Source organism: Polistes dominula, unplaced genomic scaffold (genome assembly GCF_049000335.1).
Source record: "Polistes dominula isolate Pdom_NZ unplaced genomic scaffold, Pdom_raw_medaka contig_18, whole genome shotgun sequence".
In the NCBI taxonomy this organism is placed as follows: Eukaryota; Metazoa; Arthropoda; class Insecta; order Hymenoptera; family Vespidae; genus Polistes; species Polistes dominula.
The window spans coordinates 292968-320000 of NW_028301164.1; the positions used below are offsets into that span (position 1 = coordinate 292968).

The 27033-nt window shown below is 35.1% G+C and overlaps 1 protein-coding gene across 4 annotated transcripts in view; it reads right to left on the minus strand.

The window, feature by feature from the left end:
* The window catches only part of LOC107072970 (uncharacterized), a 78127-nt gene that overhangs the window by 45979 nt on the left and 5115 nt on the right, over window positions 1-27033 (minus strand). For 2 of the 4 annotated variants that reach the window (XM_015333324.2, XM_089178841.1), the window contains exons 1-2: window positions 25344-27033; window positions 15545-15652 (exon numbers count right to left, since the gene is read on the minus strand). The exon at window positions 25344-27033 is cut by the window's right edge and continues 5115 nt beyond it. In XM_015333324.2, coding sequence (XP_015188810.2) covers window positions 15545-15652; window positions 25344-27033 — 1798 coding nt within the window. The remainder of the gene's footprint in view (window positions 1-15544; window positions 15653-25343) is intronic. The other 2 variants (XM_089178840.1, XM_089178842.1) reach the window with 1 other exon arrangement.

Consider the following 27033-nt stretch of genomic DNA (forward strand, 5'->3'; position numbering starts at 1 on the left):
ATTTACCGGACGATGAACTACTACTATTACTGCCCATATAAGCTTGCTCAACTTTCCTTGAAACAAACTACGCGAATAAATTTTCTCCATGGGTACATCCAACTAACTATACCTACACCACTTTATTACATAAGTCTTGTATGTGCTCATAAAACGTTTTATTTGTGAAAGATACCAAAGTACTTCTTAAGTGTCAACGTTTCAATTAATCTCTTTAATAGGAACAACAAATTTATTTCATAGGCAATCATTATTTCGTTTTAATATGTCAGATAAATCAACCATTTGGATGGTATGAGACAATCGTTATATTGAAAAAAATGGATGGATTGATCTAAAAAAAAGAAAAGTAAGTAAAAAATTTTATATCAAAAAAGCAACATAAGATAAGAGTTAATGAGTTGAGTAATAAGAATCTTCAATTACATTAATTATACCAAGTTTTTAAATCAGTCGAGTTTAATGACATTCACGTAATAGTTGTTAAAAAGTAAATCAAGAAATGAAGATTACATTAAACGTAAAATGAAAAAAAAAAAAAGAGAAAAAAATGTTGACGAAGAAGTAGGAAATAAAAATACAAGAGATATAATCAAGATTCGTGTTAATCTGTTAATTAGCGCGTCGAATAAAACCAATTGAGTGAGTTTAACGCGAGAAAGTAACCAAACGTTTTCCCAAATTCCAAGTTCATTGAGAGGACAACATTTGCAGTGTAATTCCTGCTTGAATTCGAAATCCTACTAATTGTTAGTCAATGCCTACCGCAGCAGTTAGTATACGTTGCCGATGGAATCAATGCTAATACGACGATATCCTGGCACACCTGATCTAATTACGAAGACGCGTAGCATACCGTTTATTGGAAGGAGACATCGATAACGATTAAACTTAAGAATTTTTAATATCGGTAGTAGCATCGATTTAAATCCAATCATATTTATCTCCCATCCCTTTCCAACTACCTGCCCCTCTCTTCTCAGCCCCCGTTAATTCGATTCACCATTTTTTTTCATTAATTTCTACATCCACGATAAACGATATTTCCTGCGCGAAATAATCAATATGCATTTAGATTTGCATAACAATATTAACGTTTACTATTGTCGCTTACTATTGTCGCTTCTCTAATTGGTCGATTCAATGCTACTCGATATATAGGGTATATCATTTTTCATACAACAGGGTCTTAGAAATACAAATTTTAAAAGAAATTATTCGACGTTACATGACGATATACAGGGTTAATCCTTTTGGTATAACAAACAACGTTATTTTACTTTTAATATTAATTTGTAATATTACAATATAACATTATTATAGTGTATCAAGTATTACTTATTTTACGGAATAACAAATATTTTCGATTTGAAATTATATAAAAAGACAAAATGAATGTTTTCCTCGTACATAGATTTAACTAAAAACCCCATAATAATTTTCCTATTAAATTGAAATACAATATCGAATATATTTCTCTATTAATGTAAGAGCTAAATAATGTCAAGGTAAATTTGATTAGTTTTTAAAAAATACTTAATACATTAACAAATTTAATGACACCATTTTAGACGTCCATTCTGCGTAATTAAAATCTCGAAATACTTATAATAATCCTATTATTAAAAGTAATAATAATGATAATGATAATGATGATGATGATGATGATGGTAGTCATCTCTAATAATAATGAAAATAATCATAATGATGATAATAATAAATGTCCGTAATCTATTAAACAACAAAATGAAATAAAATCGATGACCGATCGTTTCCTGGCTTGGAAAAGGAACGGAGAAACGAGTTGTAGATCCAGACGCGTACGTGTCTCCAATTTACCACCCACTAATCCCACTTCTGCGTCATTTCTCTGCGCGTACTTCACCGGTCGCTTAACAAGCACATAACGGTTGGAAAGGCATACCGTTAAATCTAGAAACCCTTAGCCAGTCGAATTATTAACGCTCGAGGTCTCGTCATTCTTCGAGGCCGTCTTCTATCCAAGAAAAGAGAACAACAAAATTTTCAATAAGAAAGAAAACAAAAATTCGTTTTTTTTTTACTTTTTTCTCTTTTTATGTTTTTTTATGTTTTAATTTTCTATTTTTTATCAAGAAGACAAAAGCAAGATGAAAAACATAAACGTACGGTTGGTGAGTTTGAACAAACAAAACGTCGTGTCGTTTACTGAATAACAGCGATTAATCCTTTATAATGTCATGTAACTTGGTATTTGTATTTTTTCGAAATATAATTTGTTGTTTTTTTTTTTATTTTCAATATCAATTTAAATACCCTACAAAAGAAATTGTAACTTCGTTTATAGAACTTTGTAAAACTGAATTAACAAAGTACTTCATTGATGCTTCAATATGTATTATTTAAAATCAATTTCTTCGTCAATTAAACTTAACACCGCGAAATGATGACAATTATATTTGCAATAATTGAATAGTAAATGACATAACAATGTACAGAACTAAAACAATTTATTCTCCCTATTGTTTATCAGAATTAATCGATTTGGTTGAATTTAACCCATTGGAAATGGATCGTAGTGGATAGTTGCCTTGACCGAAGGAAGATAAATCTACAGTTTTGTAGGAGGTTTACGAAACTTGGCCCACATTTTTCGTCATATAAAGAAAGAGAATAAGAGATAAAGAGGGAGAAATATATAGACATACGTACAATATATATATATATATATATATATATTGAAGCAGTGATACCCCAGCTGCAATATTCAGAAGGCAAGCTTACGATACGCTCGGTCCGTTAGGTGGACACTAGCTCGCCCTATAGTACTGTTGGTACTACATATAGATTATTGATCAGGCAATAACTCAAGGACTAGTTAGGGTGCATATTACCACCATACAGAGCACTACGTTCCGGCCAATGTTGGTACGCGTAGTAGTTATGCTAATTAAAGGCAACCTTTCCAGGTTGGCGCAACACACGCGAGTTCGATTACATACTTACGTGTTATACAGGGATATGAGGAAAGTGGTTGTGGGAGGAAAAGAGGGAGTACCTAAATACACGCTTATGTGTATACGTGTGTATATATTAGTATGGAAACGAGAAACACGAATACAGAGTCAAAACGGTCGTAGGAAGATCATTATGCGCACATGCGACTATCGTGCGTACCGCACGGACGAATTCAAAACCACCTACCCACCCACTCCCAATGGTGTTTCCATGTGTAGGCAATAAGCGTCCTTTCGAGAAAGAATGATCCAAATATAGACAATTGGTGTGTCGGCTAATTGCAAACATGACTAATAAACCATTTACCCGAACGCGATATTCGACCATATCTACCTGTAACCTTATTACATTGTAAGAATTTATCAAAATCGAGCAACCCTGAAGAGAACCTTTAAATGAAGAGTAGTAGACATGCTAACTAAACTAAAATAATCAAAATAAGAAAAGAAAAAAAAAGAGAGAAAAACAAAAAACAAAACCGTAAGATCCTCTTTTCGCTAAGTCCACTTTCTGAACTGGCTTTCTCAGTGAACGAGAAAGGTTAGATAATTTAATCCGGCCAAGCGAGATATACATACATACGTACAACATCCTAGCATGCATATACATATATACATATATATATACTATATACATATATATATACTATATACATATATATAGTATATCTACATCTATACATACGTATACAATACATATATCCGTTCCATTTTACCGAAGCGACGCATCTCTTATTTACAAGACGAACGGTGCACGACGCGTAAACTCTTCGATCCTTCGGCAAAAGCTTTTATGAGGAGAGAAAAGTCGACTTCTTAGGATTACGAAATATTTCAAGCCGAAGACTGGTCATGGCGATTTTCACTTTGCGAAGCAATGCTTCCTCGGTCAATCGATAGACCAGAAGCTTCGCGATAAGACGAACCATCCTGCTGCTGCTGCTGCTGCTGCTGCTGCTGGTTGTTCGTAGAGGAACAGGGTGGTAGTAAGGTGGTAGAAGGGTGGTAGCAAGGTGGTAGGAGGGTGGTACCAGGGTGGCTCGGTCGAGCTAGTGCTGTGGGCTAAAACGGAGAGAGGGAAACGGAGTAGTTGGGGTTAGGCTTGGGGGTGGGATGAAGAGAAGGGGTTGTTATTGGGAGGAGGTTGGTCGAGTACATCCGAAGGAGGGTAAAAGAAGCGAAATCTTCTATATATCTATATATATATATATATGCATATAGGTGTGTGTATGTGTTCTATCTATAGACGTATTTGTAGACCCGTATACACAGTACGAACACGTAGAAATAAGAAGGTTTACGCCGAAACGAACGAGTATATATAGACGTGATTTTATAAACCGAAAGCATATTTCTGATGCAAGGACGGCGAACCACTAGAAGACTAAGAGGATTTCTTTCGAAAAAAGCGGAATAGAGAGAATAAAAGAGAATGGAGAAGAGAGAGAGAAAAAGATAGAGGTAGTGGAGAGAACAAGGTTGGGAAGGGGTGTACGAGGAGGAAAGGAGGAGAAAAGGAGGAGGAAAGGAGAAGGAAAGAACGATGTCCGAGTAGAAGCGACAAGAGCCTTTCTTCCTTTGCCATAGCATTTTCCGTAAGTGGATCGTTACGTCGAACCGCTACATTGTATCGAAGAATAAAAAAAGGAAGGAAGGAAGCAAGAAGGAAAGAAAGAAAGAAAGAAAGAGAAGGGAGGAAAAAGGGAAAAGAAAAAAAATACGAAAAAGAAAAAAGATTGAGAATAAGAGATCGATCCTGGCTCGTTTTATAACGATAAAGAAAAAAAGAAAAAAAGAAAGAAAAAGAGGGGTTTGCGTCTGTGTGTTTGTACGCTTAGATTATCAATATTAATTAACAAAGGTTGTTATTCAAAGAATTTTCTCTCTTACTGACTATAAATCTTTTCTTAGAGAGATTCTATCGCGAATATTCTGTGTGTATCTAAAAGGTGTATCTGATAATTCTTCTTATGAAATGTGAAATATTCAAATTTGAAATACATATTTTGTTTTTCGATAACGGGTTAAACTATGTGCTAACAATAAATGTATTTGCAAGAATCAAGCAAATAATTGTAAAAAAACGAAGTATTCTTAAATAGTAATAATTATATCGAATATTAAACGTTCCTTCTTAAAAGAAAATGTACCCATTCAAATGGATTTTTGTTTCATTGAAATATATTTTACACTGAATGCACGAAGCCCGCAAGGAACAAACGTCAACTACTGTATTTACATTTATACTGTAACTCTTTCTATCTCTCCCGCTCTTACTTGAATATAACAATACTTCCCATTGTTCCACCCGACTGACATTACTTATATACAATGAAAACTACCCAACGTTCTATTCCACTTGCCAGGTCACTTCAAATCATTTGAGTTGTATTAGTTTGAACGTATACGAAGGAATCAATGTAACTTAGAAAAAACCTGTCGGCAAACTTTGTCTAAATAAGTAAATTCGTTGGATGCAATTTTTTGTTTTTTCGTGTTATTATAAAGAACTAAGTTTATTGTCACGTTCTTCTCTATAATACCTCGAGGTTCTAATCTTACAACAGAAAGTGTTCCACGTTTCTCTTCCTAAAAGCACCTAAAGCACCGAATCCTTTCTCCTCCCTTCGTTCTTTCGGCCGCGAAGCATTCTCTCCCTCGCTGTTACCAGCAACACCATCAACAGCAGTGCGCGTATCGAACAGGCTAGTAGATCGATACGAATTCAATGAACTATAACAGAGTGGCATTTCCATGAGCCAATAACCCCTTGAACCAATGAGATACAGACCCTTAAGCTTGAAATTTCCCTGATCGCATCGAGTACCAGTGTGGTGTGCTTGTTCGCGTGGATTCACGGGCATACACGCTTGCAATATACTATTTTTTATTTGCGATATCTATTACGTCTATTTTTCATCATTGTTTTTACGTTTCATCGCGAGTCATGGTATGGTAAAATAGGTTTACTGTGATTTTATTTATCAAAATGAAATAGATTAACCGAAAGATAAATAAATCAAACAATTTTTTCCTTCTCATTCTTTTCTAAGAAAATGTAGATTAAAAATGACAGAATTAGATAATATATATACATGAAATCGTCGAGTATTGATTTGCTGAATGGTTTCAAATTGGGTCTTTAAATATTTCAATCTATTTAATAAATCAAATCAAAAGATTGAATTTTTTAAAATGTACATATATCTTGTTATATTATTATTAATATTCACGTATCATCTAGTTTTACATGATTTAAATGATACTGACATTGATGCGCACACTTTAATATCATTATAATTTGAAGCTCATAAAATTTATGATTGTATCTATTATATAGATATCGGAGATGAAAATAAATGATAATAGGAATGCATACGATATGGAGATAAACAACTTTCCAAAGCATACATGGACGAGGAAAAAGATTACCGAGAGAGTGAGCAAGAGAGAGAGAGAGAGAGAGAGAGAGAGAGAGAGTGAGAAAATGAGAGAAGAAAAGCGAGGAGTAGAATAGAGAAGTCCCATTAAACGCCACTAATTAACAGCTCATCCAGTTTCACACGCGTTTACGCAGTAAATTAATCGCGGATCACCGAATGGCAATCAGCAGAATATGAGCGTTATCAGCCCTCCTAAAGGCAGTGGCCAACCGATGTGGAGATTGGAGTACGCGCGACCCTTTCGTCGATGACGACCTATCTACATATATACACTATATATCTATGTATGTATCTAGGTTTGTTTGTATATATGCACACGGATGCGAGTATCTATGTTTGTTTGACCGTAAGTACGTGTGCGTGTGTGCGTGTGTGTGTGTGTATGTGCGCGCATACATGTATATCTCTCGAAATGAAACATCGCGCGTCACGTGACCTCGGCAATGTCCGAGTTAGCAGATCAGAAGAGGAGTGAGAGGTGTGGGGGTGGAGGTCCGATGGCAAAGGGTTGCGATCTACGTTGTCCTCGATGATTCACGGACAGCTCGTTGCGTGGCCGAGTGACGCATCATTCTCGGTGCTTCTCTACAACCAAACTGAATTTTTCCATTCCTTTTTTTTCCACCAGGTTTATATACCTTTTTTTTTATTTTTTATTTTTTTTCACTTCTTTTTGATTTTATTTTTCCAAAAAGCCCTCTCTCTTTCTTTCGGTCAGGAGTATAAAATCCGATTTGATTTGTGTGTCATATAAAAGTTTCAACAGGTTTTATATGTACCTACCATATCGTATTCGTAAAAGCAGTTACGAAAGATCATAAATGTTATTTTTGTTATTGGCTTAGAAATTGATTTAATCTATATAACATAGTGGCAATTTATAGATCATACGGTGTTCACTTTGGAAAAATAATTTTTATACGCAATTGGAGTAACTTTAATTTCTCTGCTGCGTAAGAAATAATATTAGTGTCAAACGTTTCTAATAAATGTTTAATGATTTTGAATAGAGTGGATAGGTTTATTCTCAACTTATTAATTCATTTTCGTGGGTGGACGCATAACAGTTATGGTACATTCAATTTAATTTTTTGTAATAGAATTAAATTCTTTAATGCATTACTCTCGATGAAACTCAATATTTATTATGGAAAGTTATAAACCCACATAGGTCGAAATATTATTTATTTAAGTTATTATTTAATTTAAAAAAAAATTGATTATACAGCATAACCTTTAGTTATATTTACTTGTATTTTTAGAAAAATAATTAAACGATCTCTCCCTTATTCCAAATTAAAAAGAAAAAGAAAAAGAAAAAGAAAAACAGAAAAGATGAAATGACAAATGTTTTAAGGAAAGTTTGAAAATACTATCAGAAATAATTCGTAGAGAAATGAAATCCCTATTCGACGATAAACGATCCAACCGATCTATAGATCTGTCTTGAACGATTTCATCCTAACGGAAAGATCGTAATTTTGCTTGTAGTTTCTCTTTGCTCTCAAGGGACTTGTCCGTCCTCGTAGTCCTCCAAACTCCAAGTCCTTTCACGTACATATACCAGTACAGGCAACATACGTTGGGTTACGAACGACTCCACCAGGGATTCAAGGGAGTTAAACGACTCACCTAATTTCGTGGAAAGTGACATCGATCGCGTGGATAAGGACTTCCGGAAAAGACTTCGGAATAATTTTCTTTTTCAAAAGAATCCTCGAGATTACGGCAAAGTTTGAGCTCAATTCTCTCGAGAAAGTTAGTGTGAACGTTTGATGGACCCAGCTACGATTTTAAACCAACTAACTCCTTAACTACTAACTCGCTTATAAATGCATTTGGGATGATTTAGAACTAAAAGTGTACGTACTATAGAAACGAGATCAAACTAAAAATCTTTACAAAATATACATAAACAACACGACTGTAATGAAATTAATTAGATAAACTAAAAACCAAATGATCAGCAAAGAAAAAACCTGAATCAACGACTGAATGACAAATAGCAGGATAAAAAGTCGACAAAGTAAAAAAGAAAGAAAGAAGGTAGGAAGGAAGGAAGGAAGGAAGGAAGGAAGTAAGTAAACAGGAAAGATGAAGCAGGAAGATGACGAGAAACCCAGGCGATAACCGTTAGCCACGTTCGTCAGTAGTAGGAAGAACAACAATAGCAACGGCAATAGCACTATGGCAATGGCACTACGGCAATGGCACTACGGCAATGGCACTACTGCAATGGCAGTAGCAATGGCAACTACCGCAGCCAAACCTAAAGCCAATGGCGAGACGCAGCTGAGGCCATTATTGGAAACTCGTTACATACACGGTACACCACGCTGTTACAAAGGCTCGCAGCTACTTGACTCCCTTCCCCCTTTTACTCCTAAACCCTCTCCCTTTTGCAGCTTGCGTTACAAGAGAATAAGGACGACAGAGAGATATATAGAGAGAGTGAGAGTGAGAGTATGTGTATGTGTGTGTGTGTGTGTGTGTGTGTGTGTGTGTGTGTGTGTGTGTGTGTGTGTGTGTGTGTGTGTGTGTGTGTGTGTGTGTGTGTGAGAGGGTTGACTATGTCCTCCTTCTTCTCGTTAGATTGCATCTCGGTTATAATGCGGATACCTAGTGACGTGCCATAGTACATCGAACGTTAACTCTTTGATATATCCTTGATAAGGAATTTTTTACTTATATATTCAATTAAAACTTTTTACGCAAGAATCTTACTCTTTATTTTGTTGTTATCTATCTATCTCTCTAAACTCGTTCAACAGAATTATTTGAAATCCAACTTTATAATTAACATAAATAAATACCGTATGACAAGCTCTGCATATCAATTGATAATCTTCTATAATATCATTTAACTTTTCAAATTAAAAAATACTCATACATCTGTATTTGTGAAGTTTAAGCTATTCAATTAATATACCAAACAATTTTAATAATTTTCAAATCTTCACAACTTTGTTGATTCATATTTTGAAAGTTAATTTCTGTTAAATATTAGTTGTATCAATCATCTATCATGTAGAATATATGATAGTTACATTGTATATAACACCATAAATTTCCTATTAAATTAATTTATATTTTCTAAATCTGCACATGCATGCCCATTGACATTATCTGATAAATTTAATAGTTGAAATACGTAATAATTATTACGACTAACAGTATTACAAATCATAATGCAATATTTAGAAAATATATCTGTCGATAGTTTGAAATTATCTAAATTTATATGAAAATCTCGAAAGCTCTATTCGGAAATCCAATGGAAAACGTCAAAATTGTCAAAATTGCGATATAAAGTTGTAAAGAAAAGCGTTCAATTTAGCCAATCGAATAATAATCCTCTATTCGACCCCGTTTCCGTTTAACTCTACAGTTTAATTCGAGAGATCGTAATCGAGTGATATCGATCGCATTTCTCTTTCTTCTATCTACCATACTTCTTCATCTTATCTATATATTTCTTAAAGTATCTCCCAAATCGTGCATAACCGTTTTTGAACCGATCGACGTTTGACTTTCGATGAATTATCGATATATCCTTAGTTAATTATAAAAGATACGACCAGAATCTTCCAAGATAATTATTCATTCGTGGATTAACTCAGACAGATAAATCGAATTAACGGTCAAAAATTCATCTTTTAAAGTAATAATCGAATTGACACCGAATAGAAAGATAGATACCCATATAATACAAAGAGGTAAAAAAAAAAAAAGACAGTTCCACCTTTGAGGGGTATATTGGTATATGCATATGTGTTACATAGATGTAATATACAAAAATGGCTTGAAAAAATAATGATTTCTATATTAGGTTCAAGACTTTTCAATTCACTCTCAACCACACTCTTATATTTGTTCTTTATTCAAATTAATGATATTCAAAAATTGATTATACAATTAAAAATAATAGTAATCGAAAATAAATGATAAAATGGATTAAAAAAAAAAAAAAGAAAATGAATGTGACATTTCCAACGACATAGATAATTGTTTTATAAATTATTCGACGCTCGTAATTAAAATATAAAGCAAAAAGCATCGTACAGGAAGCATCACTGAAGATCGTTCATATGATCGAGACGAGACCAAACGAGACGAGATGAGACGAGATGAGACGAGATGAGACGAGACGAGACGAGACGAGACGAGACGAGACGAAATGGTTTCGTATCTCTAACCGGATAGAAAGGAAAGGTGGAAATCCGTGAATCGGATTCGATTCAACGATCCGTTAATTCGGTCAATGAATCGAAACGGTCGTTTGCTTTTAACCTCGGTCACGCGTTCCAAAATTGATCTCGATATAATCCAACTTTTCCTTGCATAACAATTAACGATAAAACTTACACACAAACACAACGTGTTATTTTCCATTCTTTGTAAATCTGATTTATTGACAACAAAATACCAGTTGCTACACTGTTAATAATTTTGGATAAAATTGTTTAACACGTTGCCGCACACTTTTATTTGACGATCGTGCTTAGAAATACGAAGATCGGACGGTTATAGCCGTCATTTGCGGCAATGGGTTAATAAAATATAACAATACCTCGATTCACATTGGAATGCAAGTTATTGGATTGTAGAAAATACAAAGTCATAATTGAATTGTTTTTTACGTAACATTTCGAGTGATATGAGATATAGAATTTTAAACGTGTCACTAATTCAACAAATAGAAGATTTACTCTCAACACGTCGACTATCCTGAAACGCTCAAATGATCGGAAGAAAATCCAGATATGCTTTTGTGAATGATACCAAGAATACTTCCAGAGTATTTATTTACTAGGTCACGACGATAGTCAAAAGCTCGGCGACGACTTCCACGTAACACAGAAACACATTGTCGACCATCCGAACGGCTAGAAAAAAAAAAAAAAAAAGAAAAAGAAAATAGAAAGGAAAAGAAAACGACAACGTTTTCTCTTTACGTGCCAATGTTTTTCTTTCACGAACGAGGGATGAAAGTTATGGTCGCGATGGTTGCTGCTAATGTTATCAATATTTTTCATCAAACAAAATTTCGATAATAAATTATTTTTTAGTTAATTATCTTTTCTCAATTCATTTCAAATATTATTTTCAATATTACTACAAATTTGTATTAACAAAATATCGAATGTATTTAAATCACAAGTATAGTTCGTAACTATCGAAAAATATTATTCAATACTCGATAGGAACTCAATCTCGTATTAATTAACCTTTCGATTCTCACTATTATCGATATTTCAAAGTATATTCGTTAATAAACATCAGATTAATTTTTAATCCTTATAGATTAGTCAGAGTAGAACATCAACAAAAGAAATATCAAAGCTTCTTACGAATATAATAAAACTATAAAAAAAAAAAGAAAAAAAGAACAATATATTGTATACATGCATACGTAGAAAAAGAATATCGAATGTAAATCTCAATCTTCGTTATCTTTGTCTAATTTAACTGTTTCATCGGTATCGAAAATTGAATAACAAGAACCACTCGCATGTTCTCCAATTGGTTTTCCACTTCCACGTTGCAAAGTTTTACCCGTCTGGGACATTGGACATCAAGGAAAACATGAAGACGCTTTAAAGACATTAACGACTTTCCAATGGATTTTAAAAGGCACCGAAGCCCCCTTCCTTCCTTCCTTCTCCCTTCTCCAATTCTTTTCGATAAGGGGTTCTCTTAACTAACCCTCCGAATCGAAGACTCCACCCTTTCTATCTTTTCTCTTTTTTCGTCTATGTCGACTAAAAAACTATTCTGAGCCCTTAGTGTCTTTGACTTCGATACTTTCACCCCCGAAAGAGGAACAAGACTTCATTATCGAAAAATTGATCTTATTAGGTGAAAAAACCGAACCCTCAGGCGTAACTTTTTTTTTTCTTTCTATTTAGCCTTATGTTGTTTCCCACGTCTTACAAACGACTATATTCTTTTCTATCCCTTTTTCTTACACGTATTTCTTTTTCTTGACATGTATAACATTGCTTGTAAGCATTAATAGGGAAAAGTTGACATACAACCTATCTATCATCTATTACATTATTTTCTTATTATTGTAAAATATGAAAGCGTATTATATCCTTCGTAGATATTTTGTAGGAAAACAAATATCCTAAAAATATCGAATTTTTCTAATTCAAATCTGACAATAAGAAAATAAGATATGAAGAATCATTGAAAAGAAACGTATCATATTACAGAGGCAACAACTAAATAGATGAATTCGTTTATTCGGAATACGTAACCACGCTCTATCGACCAGTTTAATAGATTCGTTGGACGTTAAAGTACAGAGGATGAATCTAGGAAAGAAGAATGAAAAAAGATGAACTCTACCCAACCCTAAGTCGAATGGGATTCGTTGAAACGGAGTTGTAGTACATACGTCAAAGTAGTATCAGGCTGAAGGTAATCTCGCTACTACTTCGGGGACTCATTGAAATCCCACGCTAAATTTCAATCTGACGTGTACAAAAGTCGTCCTCTAGCCCCGTTACCCACACTCCCTTTCTAGTTTTGCTTTTTCCTGTCTGGGATCATGCGAGTCGCGTTCGTTACAAGCAATCGTTCGTCTCTTTTCGACTCAAGTAAACTTTCTTGTTATATATACGTATATATATATCTAACTATTCCTCCTTTCTACTCGTTCTAAAAGTCTTTTTAATACCACCTTTATTCGACCTTCAAACACGCATACACCTTCCACCCAATGTCCATTTCCATTGGTTCCAAACTTGTGCAATATGGTATAGATAGTAACGCACATATACATACAGACGAATATACGACTAGTGTACAGAACCCAAAGGTATATATACATACGTGTCTGTTTGTGAATATGTATATGTATGGGTGCGTATTTGTGTGTGGTGGAGCGTCATCTCAAGCTGTGCAACATCGAAGAGCACCTAATTAAAGTTTGGTCTCGCATACAGGGACACAGTTATACACACATACACACACACACGTAAAAGCTCCTTCCTTCTAGTCATCGAACGAAGGGATTGGAAATGGTGCCTTCGAGAAAGGAAGGAGAGTTGCTTCTCTCTCTCTCTTTCTCTCTCTCTCTCTCTCTCTCTCTCTCTCTCTCTCTTCCACGCCTTGCAACACACAACCTTCGATCTCGAGTCTAACTAGGGAACTCAAGTGATTCTACGGTTACTACCGCGATGCGATGCTTTATTCGTCCTCTTGGTACGTTACTTTAGATCAGAATAATTAAATCAACAAAATTCGAACAAAAATACAAAGGTGTTAGTTTAATCCTTATTCACAGATAAACATTTATAAATCTTTCTCCTTATTTCATTGTTTTATTTCAAATTAGAAGAATTAAATAGAAGTCAATTGAAGAAGAAGAAACAAAGTTTAATTTGGTTGTTTTTTTTTTTTTTTTATTGCACGTGTTTCTTCTCTTGTTAATATTTAAATTGGAATACGAAGAAATAACTCTCTACGTTGATTAAGTAGGAAAAAATAATTTGTATTCGCGACTAACGTTGCTGCAAGAAAGAAAAAGTGACGGAGAGAGAAATAGAGAGAAAAAGATAGAAGAAAAGGTGAATTAAAATTGGCGCGTTTACGGATCGATAAATTGCAACGTAGTAGATTGAATTTGCGCGTTGATAATTTTCTTCTGCATTCGACGAGCTGCTAGCAGAAGATGCAGAGAACAAACGATGATAAATTAATAATAGAGCTACGTGAAAAACTCATGGGAATAATTGAAACAAGCGTGTAACGTTAGTTTGCATTCGTTTCTCCGCGCATTTTTGATATCTCCCAACAAAATTTCTCACCCCTTTAGTTTTTCTTCTTTTCTTTATCCTCGACTAAAACGAATAATGTGTAAATGACGAGAAAGATAAAGACAAAAGCTCTTAACCAACCCTTCGTCCTATTTTATTTCATTTTTATTCAGTATTTTTTATGAGTCAGTTCTATTTCAAGAAACATGATTTGATTTTTTTCTTTAATCAGAAGAAAAATAAATGACGATAAAATAAAATGAACAAGATATGAAAGATGATTTTGCAATATTCTTATTCACGATTTTCCAATATCCTTTAAGAAATGTTCATTCAAAATTGAAGCAGCTCGATTCGAGTAAGAACAGAAAGGATTATTAAAAAATAATCAAATTTTCTTCGGAAATATATCTTTGAAGCGCATAATTTGAAAAAAAAAAAAAAAAGAACAAGATTTCGATTAAACGAAATAAAAATCCCAATGTAAATTACGATAGCTTTTGATTAATTATGAACGCGTAGCGAACTAATTAATCATACTTTGATAAATCGCGCGAACAAATATTTATATGAGGTCAAATCAAAACTTATATGTGGAAAAATCGATTTTTTAATATAATTGAATTTTTCTTAGCCTTTCGATAAGAAATAAATATCTTTTGAATAAAGAATAGAAATGAAATTTGCAAAAAAATGATTCTTGTAATTTTGTTTGCATAAAAAAGGAATTACGAGAAATTTAATGTCTCCTGTTAATTTGACCATTGAAAAGGATATAGGAGTACAGATAATTACGATTGTATGCATAATTTTACAAAAGAAATATGATGAAATAGAATCATCCGAGTCATCGATATTATATGTATGTGTAAGTTGAGACATTAATTTTTGATCGGGTTCTATTTGAATTATCATTCTTAAATGTGAGCAATTTTTATACATGATTGACATGATCGATCAAAATTGTGTTGTACATTAAGGTGGTTGTTATTTTGCAATTGATAAGTGCCGTCCTCTTCTATTTCAATTTAAACAAAAAATGCACTAAAATTATCTACAAATTTTCATTGTTTCAACTTTATAATTAAAACTACAAAAATATACCTTTAGGCATGCTTCGATATCAAGATAAATAATTCAAATTTGAAGATAATTTTATTTGATTCGAATTTATCTGAAAATATGAAAAAATATGAAAAGACAAATATAATCGAGGATGCACCGAATGAAAATTGTTTATAAAAGAGACGAATAAAAATCACCCTATTGTACGTAAATATATAGAAATTGTATCGAAAATAATAATATTTAATAATTATAATGATGAACTTCATATTACCATAGGAGTTGTGAAACTGTTGATGGTGAGGGTCGATGCCGCTTCCTGGGTGGTGGATATCCAGCATGGCTTCCGGTTCGCCCCCGCTTTCAGAGCAGTTGCTCAGAGCTAAAACCAAACCGATAGACACACACCTTGCGTTTAAACTTCACATCATTTTTCTTATCGTCGATCCTTAACGCGTGATCGATCACCCCGCTCTTTTCTTTTTGCTTTATAATTTCTTTCTCTCTATTTCTCTCTATTTCTCTCTATTTCTCTCTATCTTTTTCTTATTCTCTTTGTCTTTTTTTTTTCTATTCATCATCTCCCATTCTCTGTCTCTTTCTCATTCTTTCTCTCCTTCTCTTTTGTTCTCTCTCTCTCTCTCTCTCTCTCTCTCATTTTCTTTTTCAAAACTTCTTTCATCACTCTAACGGCTAGCAAATAAAAATTTATTTGATCGATTTTTTTCAAATGCTTTCACTTTCGAACTAAATGAAGTTAAAATTTATTCACTAGAGTGAGAAGAAGATTTTTTTTTTATTATTTTCATTTTTATTTTTTTAAGGTATTGTTCTTTTTTTTTTCAAGAGAGAGAATATACGAAAAATTCACAATGCAGCTGATATCATATTTGTTCTTCTCTATTTCTTTTTCTTTGAGAATATCACCTTTTTCTATTTCGTTAAGATTGAACGCGAATACATTCATCGCGGGAAAGAAAAAGAAATGACAAAGCTGGGCCAAAAAGAAAGAATATATCAAGAAAGAAATCATAAAACATAAAGACACAGGGGTTTTTTTCGCACAATTTTTAATTAATTTATAAACACAGTTGGAAATTAAAGTTAATTGAATTGCTTTATTTATCTGTAACAGCGTTTTCGTTGTTCGCATAATTTATTTCTCTTTCTCTCTCTCTACCACTTTTTCCATTTCTTTCTACATATTTATAATAATTTTTTAAATATTTTTTTCTTTAATAACGAATAAGAAATAAAATAATTAGAGAAAAATTAATGTAAATATTGTAAGGTTAAAGAGAATAATAAAGAAAACGAAAACGCTGTCACAAGTCGAGTAAATTTTCAAACTTCGCGCTTATAAACGTATCGTGATTGATTCAAAGTTTTGGTATTGGGAAAGGTAGGTGTTGATTGGTTCGAAGGAAAAATACAAGAAAAATTCGAATCGAGTAAAATAGGGATATCGGTATCATATAAAACGAAACGAACAAAAATATCAAATAATAAAATAATAAAATAAAATAATATATAAAAAAAAAATAGAAAAAACGTTGGAAAAACAAAATAAAGTCCAACAACGTTCAATCGCAGCGAAATAAATGAGATCGATATTCGCGTAACAATGTTGTTTTTTCGATCAATTTTATTAATAATATTTCATTTTGTAATTTTCGAATTAAATTATCCCGATTTGCGACATAGAGAAGAAGAAGAAGAAGAAGAAGAAGAAGAAGAAGAGGAAAAAGTAGAAGAAGATGAAGAAAAAGAAGAAGAAGAAAAAGAAGAAGAAAGAACGAGTCTTTTATTGGTGCGTTTGTCTATCCGTTTGGTTACTTCTCCTCGTTCAAAGATATAAACTTATATATACAAAGAATACGACCTATATATGAGTTTGTAAATATAATAATTACGAGCGCAAATATTTCATTGTATAACAACAAACATTGACGAAATAAAAGAATTTCGATAATAGTCATTTCTCCATTACTCGTTTCATCTTCTCTAGGCATGCATTATCTTCCGTGTAGAGATTCGTCATCAATTTGGTGATCATCTTCGAGGATGACGAAGATCCGAAAAAGAAGAGACGAACAAAAAAACATACGCGCGAGTAGTATCCTAATTTTCCAACTATATCATATTCTGAAATTTATTCTATGAAGCTCGAATCTGACTGATAACGAATGTGATAACGAATGGATTAACCAAATCCTTTGTCGTAAAAGAAAATCGGGAAAAGATAAAAACTACAAATAGTTATTCTCAAAATCCTCTAATACAATATGTGAAACATGTATTTCACCCAGAACAACTTTTGTTGTTTATTTTGTCTACAAATTTCGAAGATGATTAAGAAATAAACCATAAAAAAGAATATTTCATGATAAATTTTGTTCGTATTGTTCGATGATCGGAAGTCTTTGAATTTCTTACCTTTTTCTTTAGGGTTGTTTTACGAGTAACGGTCACGTTAAAACATCGTTCTCTTCTCAACTACTCTCTCTCTCTCTCTCTCTCTCTTTCTCATTTTTTCTCATTTTTCTACCACGAAGAATCGTCCTCCCCTTTTTCGTACCAGTCCGTACGTGTGCCGAAGAGAGACGTAGGTAACAGTTACAGAATGACATGTACTACACACACACATACGCTTTCAAAAACAGCGTCGGCGAACTGGTTCCCAAGTGAGAACCCTTCTGTGTTGTGTTGTTGTGTGTCTACGTAGGGGAAAGACAGCTCGAAAGAGATAGCGAAGGAAACGGAAGGGATGCAAGAAAACGAGTAGGAAAGAGATAGACAGCAAGAGAGAGAAAGACTTGCGTGTATACCCGTTTAATGTATCTCACATATAAATGTATATATAAAGGTGTGTAAAACATGTACGTATGTATGTGCACGTGCTTATATGTACATAAGTTTAACACATGCACGATTACATCAAGAATAAGCTAGCCAATGGGAATCGTACTCTTATAGGGTTTAGGATTTTGACATATATTTAAGAATTATTTTCAATCATTTTCGAAAATTTTGTTAAATATTCTTTAATCACAGGTATGGTTTCCCTTTAAGTCGCCTCTTACAACAAGCAGGGATTACTGAGGGGGTATTCTTACCCGCCTCCCCCACGGGGAATATATGTTTTTTGTTTTTAATTAATGCTTATTTCTTTTTTTTTTTTTTGTGAGAGCGAACATTGCTTGCATTTTTTTGAAAATATTTCTTGTAAATTATATATATATACGAAAATATTGTAAAAACATTTTATTAATATATTATATTCTTTAAAACGTGCTCGCGAATTGAATAGATTTTTTTCGCAAGATATGCTACGCGTAAAATATTCATATACGGGAGATCCTGTATTCGTTAAAACAATTACTAACACGGAATCACAAAACGCATACTATGTATACATTGTTCACATAGATATCTATACACAGGGTGTCCCAGTTTGTTTCCGTTAAATACTACCACCATATTCTATTATATAAGAAAAAAAAATTAAAAAAATTGTATACAAACATAGGCTCCTAAATGTTCAATTAAAAAGTTATAACAAAAGTAAGAAATGATAATGAAAAAATGGTCATATCGTACGTATAATTATATGACATTTTTTTCTTATTTTACCGTATTGAAACCACCCCTGAAGTTAAGCTCACATATTTGGAAACACCTTGTATGCGTTCTACGTTTTCCAATACACTTACTAGAATGCACCTATCAAATATATGCATATTTTAAATCCTGTAGTATTTTACACGTATATATAGATATATATATATATATATATATATATATATATATATATATACATTGATATATGTACATATAATACACTCGTTTTATATGAATATATTCATAAATACGAGTTATTCGTTTCTCAAAGATTTCCAAGCAAATGTTCGCACATATGGTCAAAAAATAATCCAATTTTTAATCTCTTGATACCCCTTTTTTATCGGATTTCGTGCAACAAATATCAAATGATACAAAAATTAAATAAAAATATAATAAAAAAACAGCTTGAAAAGAAAAAAAGAAAAACCGGACAAATCATTAACGAAGTCTTGCTTTTTCTCTGATTCATTTTTTATTACCAAGAAGATTACGACAAAGTTATGGTTAATGATGTTCAAACGAACTATACTTGATACAATTATTGTTTCTACTACATCGTGTTCGCGATAATGTGCACAACAACGAGTAACGTTACCGTCTGAATAGAAAACGAAAGAGAGAGAAAGAGAGAAAGAGAAAAGGTATTGCGTTTTATCACGGAACATTCCATTCCAGTGTCACCTTTCCTTTATCAACGATCTAAAACGAAGTTTAATTTCACTCGTGTAGCAATAAGTATCCTCTATCCTAAAGGAGTTTCTTTGCAGTAATGATCAGGAACGTATTAAAAACTCTTTCCCGAATAATTTCTTTTTATTTTAAATATAAAGTAATAATTAATTAAACATTTCTTTCTACTAATTTATTAAATAATGTTTCTAACTCTAAAGAAAAATCAAGCAATTAGCTACTAATGAAATTTTGTCCCTCCATTTCTCATACTATCTCTTTCTCTCTCCCATTGTATTACTATTTTCTTTCCTATTTTTCGTAAGTCGCAACATAAGCTTATACAATACTACACATGGAATGTCCACAATGGACAAATTGTAGAGGATGTTAAAGTAAAAAGTGAAAAATTAAAAGAAAAAATTGTTCGTAACATAAAAATGGGAGTAAAGGTAGGTAATTAATTGCAAAGCAAGAAGTGGACCATGACAATGAAGGATATTTCCCAAGTATGTTCAAGAACATTTAGCTGTTACTTTCGATATCCTCGCAAAGAAACATTCCGATGAAACAGCTGTGATAGTAAAGGTGTTCATCGATATGACATCTGCTCCCTCGAATCCCCTTCGTCCTCGTGGATTCGAAACAAACTGTACCCACCATTTACCGTGCTTCGTTTTGACCTAAATTGCGTTTCCCTCCCAACGGTGTACGATTGTACCAAAATACACGCGTACGGATTTCCCGTTCTCCTTTTTTCTCTCTTTCTCTCTTTCTCTTTCTCTTTCTCTTTCTCTTTCTCTTTCTCTTTCTCTTTTTCTCTTTCTTTCTTTCTCTTCTTCTATCGTGAACGGCCATTAGATGGAAAAAATTAAATCGTAAATTGAACATCGACTGCCATCAAAGGACTTTACTACGAACGATTGTAAAATTGAAAAAATTCATTCGTAAATTGAACATCGAACGAGTTCTTGAAAAAATATTCAAGAAAAATTAAATATCGTTGATTACTTTTACGAATCAAAGTCATTTCAAAAAAATTGGTTATTTCAGAAAAATTACGTTACAAGACTCGATCGAGCAATCCTTTAATATAAAAAGTAAATATTGTCTTTCTATTTTTATAAAAAAAAATAAATAAAACATATATATATTAAAATTTCATTATTTAAACAAAATCATAATGTTATATCTTATCTCTAAATACGACAGTTCCTATTTCATTTGAAAGAAAGATAAAGATTTATTTTTGAATAATCCAAAAAATAAGTTTATTATTTAATTATTTTAAGAAAGAAATATATACGAATACGAAAATGTCGAGGACAGTAACGACAATGAAGAATTTGAAGGAGATATCCCCTTTCGCTACAAATGGTATCTACGGTTTGAACGAACACTCTGGCAACGCCATGAAATAAACACTGGTAACCATGGATTCTGTTTGTCTTCACGATACACAATGTAACTTCCCTTCACCGAACACGACCAAGTATTTCCTATTGTTTCGTGCACGTCTGAGCCCCTTAGCTTCCTCGAAATTTGTCACTTCTTCGAAAAATTTACTATTATATTTATTGATTTTTCAAAGAAAATAAGAAAGAAATGAAAATTTATGACTGCTATTGATTAAGTCAATATTTTGTAATCATTTCAAAGCAATCCTATTCTTATTATAAATACTGACAAATAATTATCCATATTGAACAAACTATTCATCTTTACTGACCAATTATTTTTATTACAAAATACTGACCTAAAACCTACACACTCTGACCAAATAAATAGCAGTGAAATTTCATTGGATTGGAGGAAAACAAAACAGAAAGAAGAAAAATGCAAAAAAAAAAAAACTATCATCATTTTTTCAATCCATTGGGAACTTTCGTTGCGTTCTTCCGAAAATGTAAATCAACTTCGATGAAAAAAAAAAAAAAATATAACAGAATAAAAGTAAAAAATTAAAAAGAAAAGAAAAAAAAATGTTATAAAATGAATGAAACGATGAGGGTAAAAAAAATAAAAGAAGAGAAACAGAAGCTAGCACTATGGGGACTTCTCGCTAGCCAAAGACACCCTTGAAGTGGGGTCCGTTGACAATTACTTAGAAACCTTCTGAATTCTTTGAACGTCTCTTCTTTTTTCTCTTCTTTCTTTCTCTCTCTCTCTCTCTCTCTTTCTCTACATATGTTTTACTCATTCTTTCTTTTTCTATCTCTCTCTTCCACCGATCGCGACAGATGATGTGGGTAGCACGAGGGGTGCTGACGTCATCCCGAGTATAACCGTAAGCACTTACCACCTATCTCTTTCTCTCAAACTATTCTCTGCCTTCTTTTCACTCTTGTTCTCGACTCCTCGAAAAGCAGGTAAATTTTGTATACTAAAATCCGCCAGTATATATGTACGTACATATATATATATATAATGTATATATACTTGCTTTCGTAAGTGGATCACCATTTTTACTTCTAATCTTTCACGTGATACTTTCGATATAAAATTTAAAAAAATATAAATAAAAAAAGAACAGGGGGAAAAAGAAAAAGAAAAAAAAGTAAATGTCCTAGAGAATATTCTGCCATCTGATTTTCAATATCTGATATCCAATAACCAATATATTAAGTTTCTAAACAGGAAGCAATATATATATATAGAGGAGAGAGAGAAAAAAGTTCGTCCGATAAGATTCCACCTTTCAAATTAAATATTTATATCGCGTATTAATAATCCTTGTTATGCATGACGATAGTGTTACAAGCTTTTAAAAATGAAATTTTTCCTACCACGATCGATCGATTCTAAAACTACTTAGACGAGTTTCCACCTTGGAATTTGAATTACACGAACACACGAACAATTTGGCCAAGTTATGTTCAAAGCTACTAATTCTCAATGATCTGACATTGAGTTAATTTACTCTATGAAGATTTTTATTTAAAAAAAAAAAAAAAAAAGAAATAGCTTCTATTTGTTAGTTTTTCTAAATATTTCTTAAGTGGTTTATATAATACTGAGTTGTATAATTAATCGGTAATTTGAATAATATATGAGAGTTATTCGATCATTTTTATACGAAATGAAGTTATCTATGGAGCATTAAAATAATTATTTATCATTTTGATAGATAGTTGAGATTTCTGCATAACTTGGCTCAATTAATACGTAATTAAGTGTACATACTAATTAGAAAAAAAAGAAAAAGAAAGTAAAAATTGTCGCATAGATGATCCTTATCGCGACTCTAGTAAAGAAGCGATGGCGATCGAGTCTCGATTAACAAGAAATAATCGAGAATCATCTTTTGCACGAGGGAGTTTCAAGGCGATCCTGAAAACACTTGAACGAATGCACCTCTTCGACCCGTTCCTTCGTTACTCTCACGTACCTTATGACCCAGTTCGACGATCGATAATCAGCGTAAACGCAATTAAATGCGAGAACGATGTGGGTACGCGAACGATGGTCATTACTAGATGAATTTCAACAGGAACGAGAAACAGGTAACACAGAGGAAGGTAATTTACAAAAGTGCATCGTCAACGACGTCGATTGATCCGCTTGTATTCATCCCTTCCACCCCATCAAAACTCCATCTCCTATAAAAACTAATTATTCTCTTTATATACTACATGTATATATGTATATTTATACAATACTATATGTACATATCTATACGATGAAAATATTTGTCGACGAATTTTACAAAACGTTTATACTGCTTCGATGAAAAAATACTATTGAACGTTATCGAACACGAATCAATATTTGTTGTAGGCCATTGAACGAATATCATTTTTTTTTATCCTTTCTCTTTCTTTCTCTCTCTTTTTAGTTAGAACAAAACAAACGCATTATACGCCGTGTATTATAAGACATATTCATAAAAAAACCATAAAGCAAAAATCTAATAAGCGTAACAGTGTACGATTTTAAGTGACACTCACTGTACATGTATTTTATACGCGTATTCTTGCGTGAAACTGTGCTTTCTCTCTCTCTCTCTCTCTCTCTCTCTCTCTCTCCTTCTCTCTATTTCTCTTTCATCTATTATATATCTATCTTTTTTCTTTTGTACATACATACCCTCCGCTTTAAACGAAACAACGCGGAGAGACTTTGAAACGAGCGAACGAGGAAACAATGGAAAATTCTAATCTCAAGGGCACTGGATCGAACCCTTCCTTCTCTTTTCTTTTTCTTCTTCTTTTTCTTGTACTTTTTCTTCTTCTTTTTTGGCATTGTCTTGTTCAGGTCGGCCCTTTACTACTGTCATCTTTTCTTCGATCCCCACGACTCATCCCACTCTTTATACGGCCCTTAGACAATTCTATTCTATCTACGAAGGGTTCGAACTAGATGTAGAATAGTTACCACATGCCTCTTCTCAATCTCTCTCGCTCACTCGCTCTATTTCTCGTTTCCGACACGTTACCTTCATATATACCACACTCATAGAGCAAATAAAAATACGGAAGGTCGAGGGTTAGAAGAAAACGGACACGCAAGGCAAACTAATACAAGTATAGCATAGTTTGTTCTCTCTCTATAAAACCGATTCATCACCTAGCGAATTGTAACCTCGAGAATCCTAATATTATTCCTATTATAAGAAGAAGGCGTAAAAAAGAGATAGTAAAAAATAAAAATAGAAAAGCAAAATGATGATGATGATAATGATGATGATGATGATGGCAAACCTGGAAGAAGGAAGTAATACGGATAAGACAAAATCGCGAATGTGTAACTGTGAGGAAATAGCTACTGGTATACTATATGCATATATACATATCCATGTAAGTAGCCAACAACACGAGAACTCTTTCTCTTTGTCTCTTTCTCTCTATCTTGATGCATACGTCGTACCCAGAGTGAGTAGAGGAAGTCGCGCGCAGCAGATAAGGAGGACGGCTAGAGGACGGTCGTCAAGGTGCGCTTTGCACGAGGAAAAGAGGGGATGACGACAGCGTGGTGGCGGCATGGCCAACATGGCGTCCCTCAGGAAAGCCGTCGAGGTCGCGTTTGCGCGATTACGATAATACCGCGTGACCGCGATCAATAATCTCTACGCGCTGTGTGTTGTGTCGGGGCAAAGGATGTTGAATTCGAAAAGTGTTATTTCGCGCGTCTATCTCTGAATGATATGGAAGGGAACGCCTCTCCACGTGGATACCACGTGTGCGCTTCCGCCACGTCTCTCCGCGCATCCACGCGCCCCCTCCCCCTTTAAATCTCAACTACCCCCTGCACATCCGAATCTAACCCCGTGCGAATTTCAAATGTTAACGTCAACAGTTTCATTTCGACTACTTCCTTCATCGAAATGGACACTCGGACACAAACAAAAGTCTAGTCTTCTTTCTTTTAACACAAGAACAACAACACAAGATTAGCACTATAAGCGATGAGAATTTCATCTAGTGGACGATGGATTATAGTACACATGTTGAACCATTTCAATGATATTTTTATATTTTTGTTCTATCTTTTACAGAGTCGTAAGATGAACCCTCGAACATGTAGAAAGCATAGGTTGATAGTTTGTTTAACGTTTAGACTCCTACGAAGGGCGAAATGTTGCATAGTGAATAATAAAGAAAGAAAAGAAAAAGAAAGGAAAGAAAATAGATATCGAGAAGTCGCGATAACGCGAATCGTTGCCCGCGTAATCGTGTACCGCGAGGTAACCGCGATAAATAGAAGAAATCCGACGCGACGCTAAAAGAAGACAAGAGACAAGGTGGGACGATGAAGTCGGGATATTCCAGGTGAAGACTAACCTGCTAGCCGCAAGGCCGACATTCTTTGAAACTCCGGCTCCTGCAACCACTTCCACATTCGTCGAAACGTTTCCCGGCCGCTCTTGAGTTTCGACCAGGGTTTTGGATTACGTAGAAGATCACTGAGCGTTCCCTGACTACGGCATAATACCCTCTGGGCGAATATCGCCTGGGGTATGCTGTACCTCTTGAGCTCGGCGCTGATCCTTTGTGCCAATTCCTTCGTGTTGATCTCCTCGACCTCGCCAGCACCGTGGCCGGCCGAAGAGACCGTCTTCATGACGACCGACGTGTGTTGCACGTGTTGAGTGTGCGATATAGTCTGTTGCGCCGCTAACGATTGTTGCTGTTGCTGTTGTTGTTGCTGTTGCTGTTGCTGCTGTTGTTGTTGCTGCTGTTGCTGCTGTTGTTGTTGCTGTTGCTGCTGTTGTTGTTGCTGAAGCTGTGTTTGTATGGGCGGGGGCGAGGCCGCCGGCACAGAGTGCGCGGGCGGGGAATGATGCGAGGGCGCGAAAGTGGCGGTCGCCGAGACGGCCGGCGGCGAAGACGGGCTAAGAGCGGCGGGACTCTGTTGCAGCCTCGGTAGGAAAGCTTGATCGTAGTGCGGACTCGCGGACTTGTGCGGCGAATTAAGGGCGCTTTGGCTGTAAGCGCTCTGGGGCGAGAGAGGACTCGGTTGTAGGCCCGCACCGGGCGAGGGATAATTGTGCGGTGGCGACATTCCCATCGAAGGTATCTTGTCGTACGCGTATGGCGAGCCGCCCATACCGAGGCCGATGTTACCGAGGCCATTGTTCTGCATAACTGCAAAGCTACCGGTTACCCCGCCGGTCGTGTGACCGTACACGAACTTGTCGCTCATCGTTGAAATCGGCGGCAACGGTTGCAACGGCGTAAGCGTCGCGTACGAGGAGCCCGGGCTGAAGCCAGGCGGCGACATTCTTTCGGTAACCGACGTCAACGTTTGATAAGTCGGCTCCGGTTGCATCGCCCTGAAGTCCGTCGCGTCGATCATACTCGCGACCGAGACGCTTATCCCCGATGTCGGCGTTAGCTTGCCCGGACTGAGGAGCTCCGAGTCGTCGGCGTCGTCGCGCGAGTCCACGTCCACGTCCTGAGGTGGCACGATCACCGACAGGGACTCCCTCGCGTTACTCTGTCTACCACCACCACCGGCACCACCACCACCGCTGTCGACGGCGCCGCCGCCACCACCGCCGCCGTCACCGCCACCACCGATGGCACCTCCACCGCTGCTGGTACTGCTGGTGCTGCTGGTGCTGCTGCTGCTGCTGCTGCTACCACCGCCGCCGCCACCGCCGGTACTACCACTACCGCCTCCACCACCACCTCCACTGCCACCAACAACGACGACACTACCACCACCGCCACTACCACTACTACCGCCTCCACTGCCACTACCACCACCACCACTGTTGTTGCCGCCACCACCAGCAACACCACCACCAGCACCACCAACACCGGCACCACCAACACTGTTTCCGTTACCACCGCCTCCGCTACCGATCGTGGGCCCTTCCTGAGACGACGAGAGATCTTCCGCGGCGACGAGATCTCGTTCTTCTTTAACGTCGAGCGCGCCAGCCCTGAGCAATTCGATCGGTATGCTCGCGCACGCGATGTCGGGACTTTGAGAAGCCGACGATGACATACCCTCGATGCTACCACC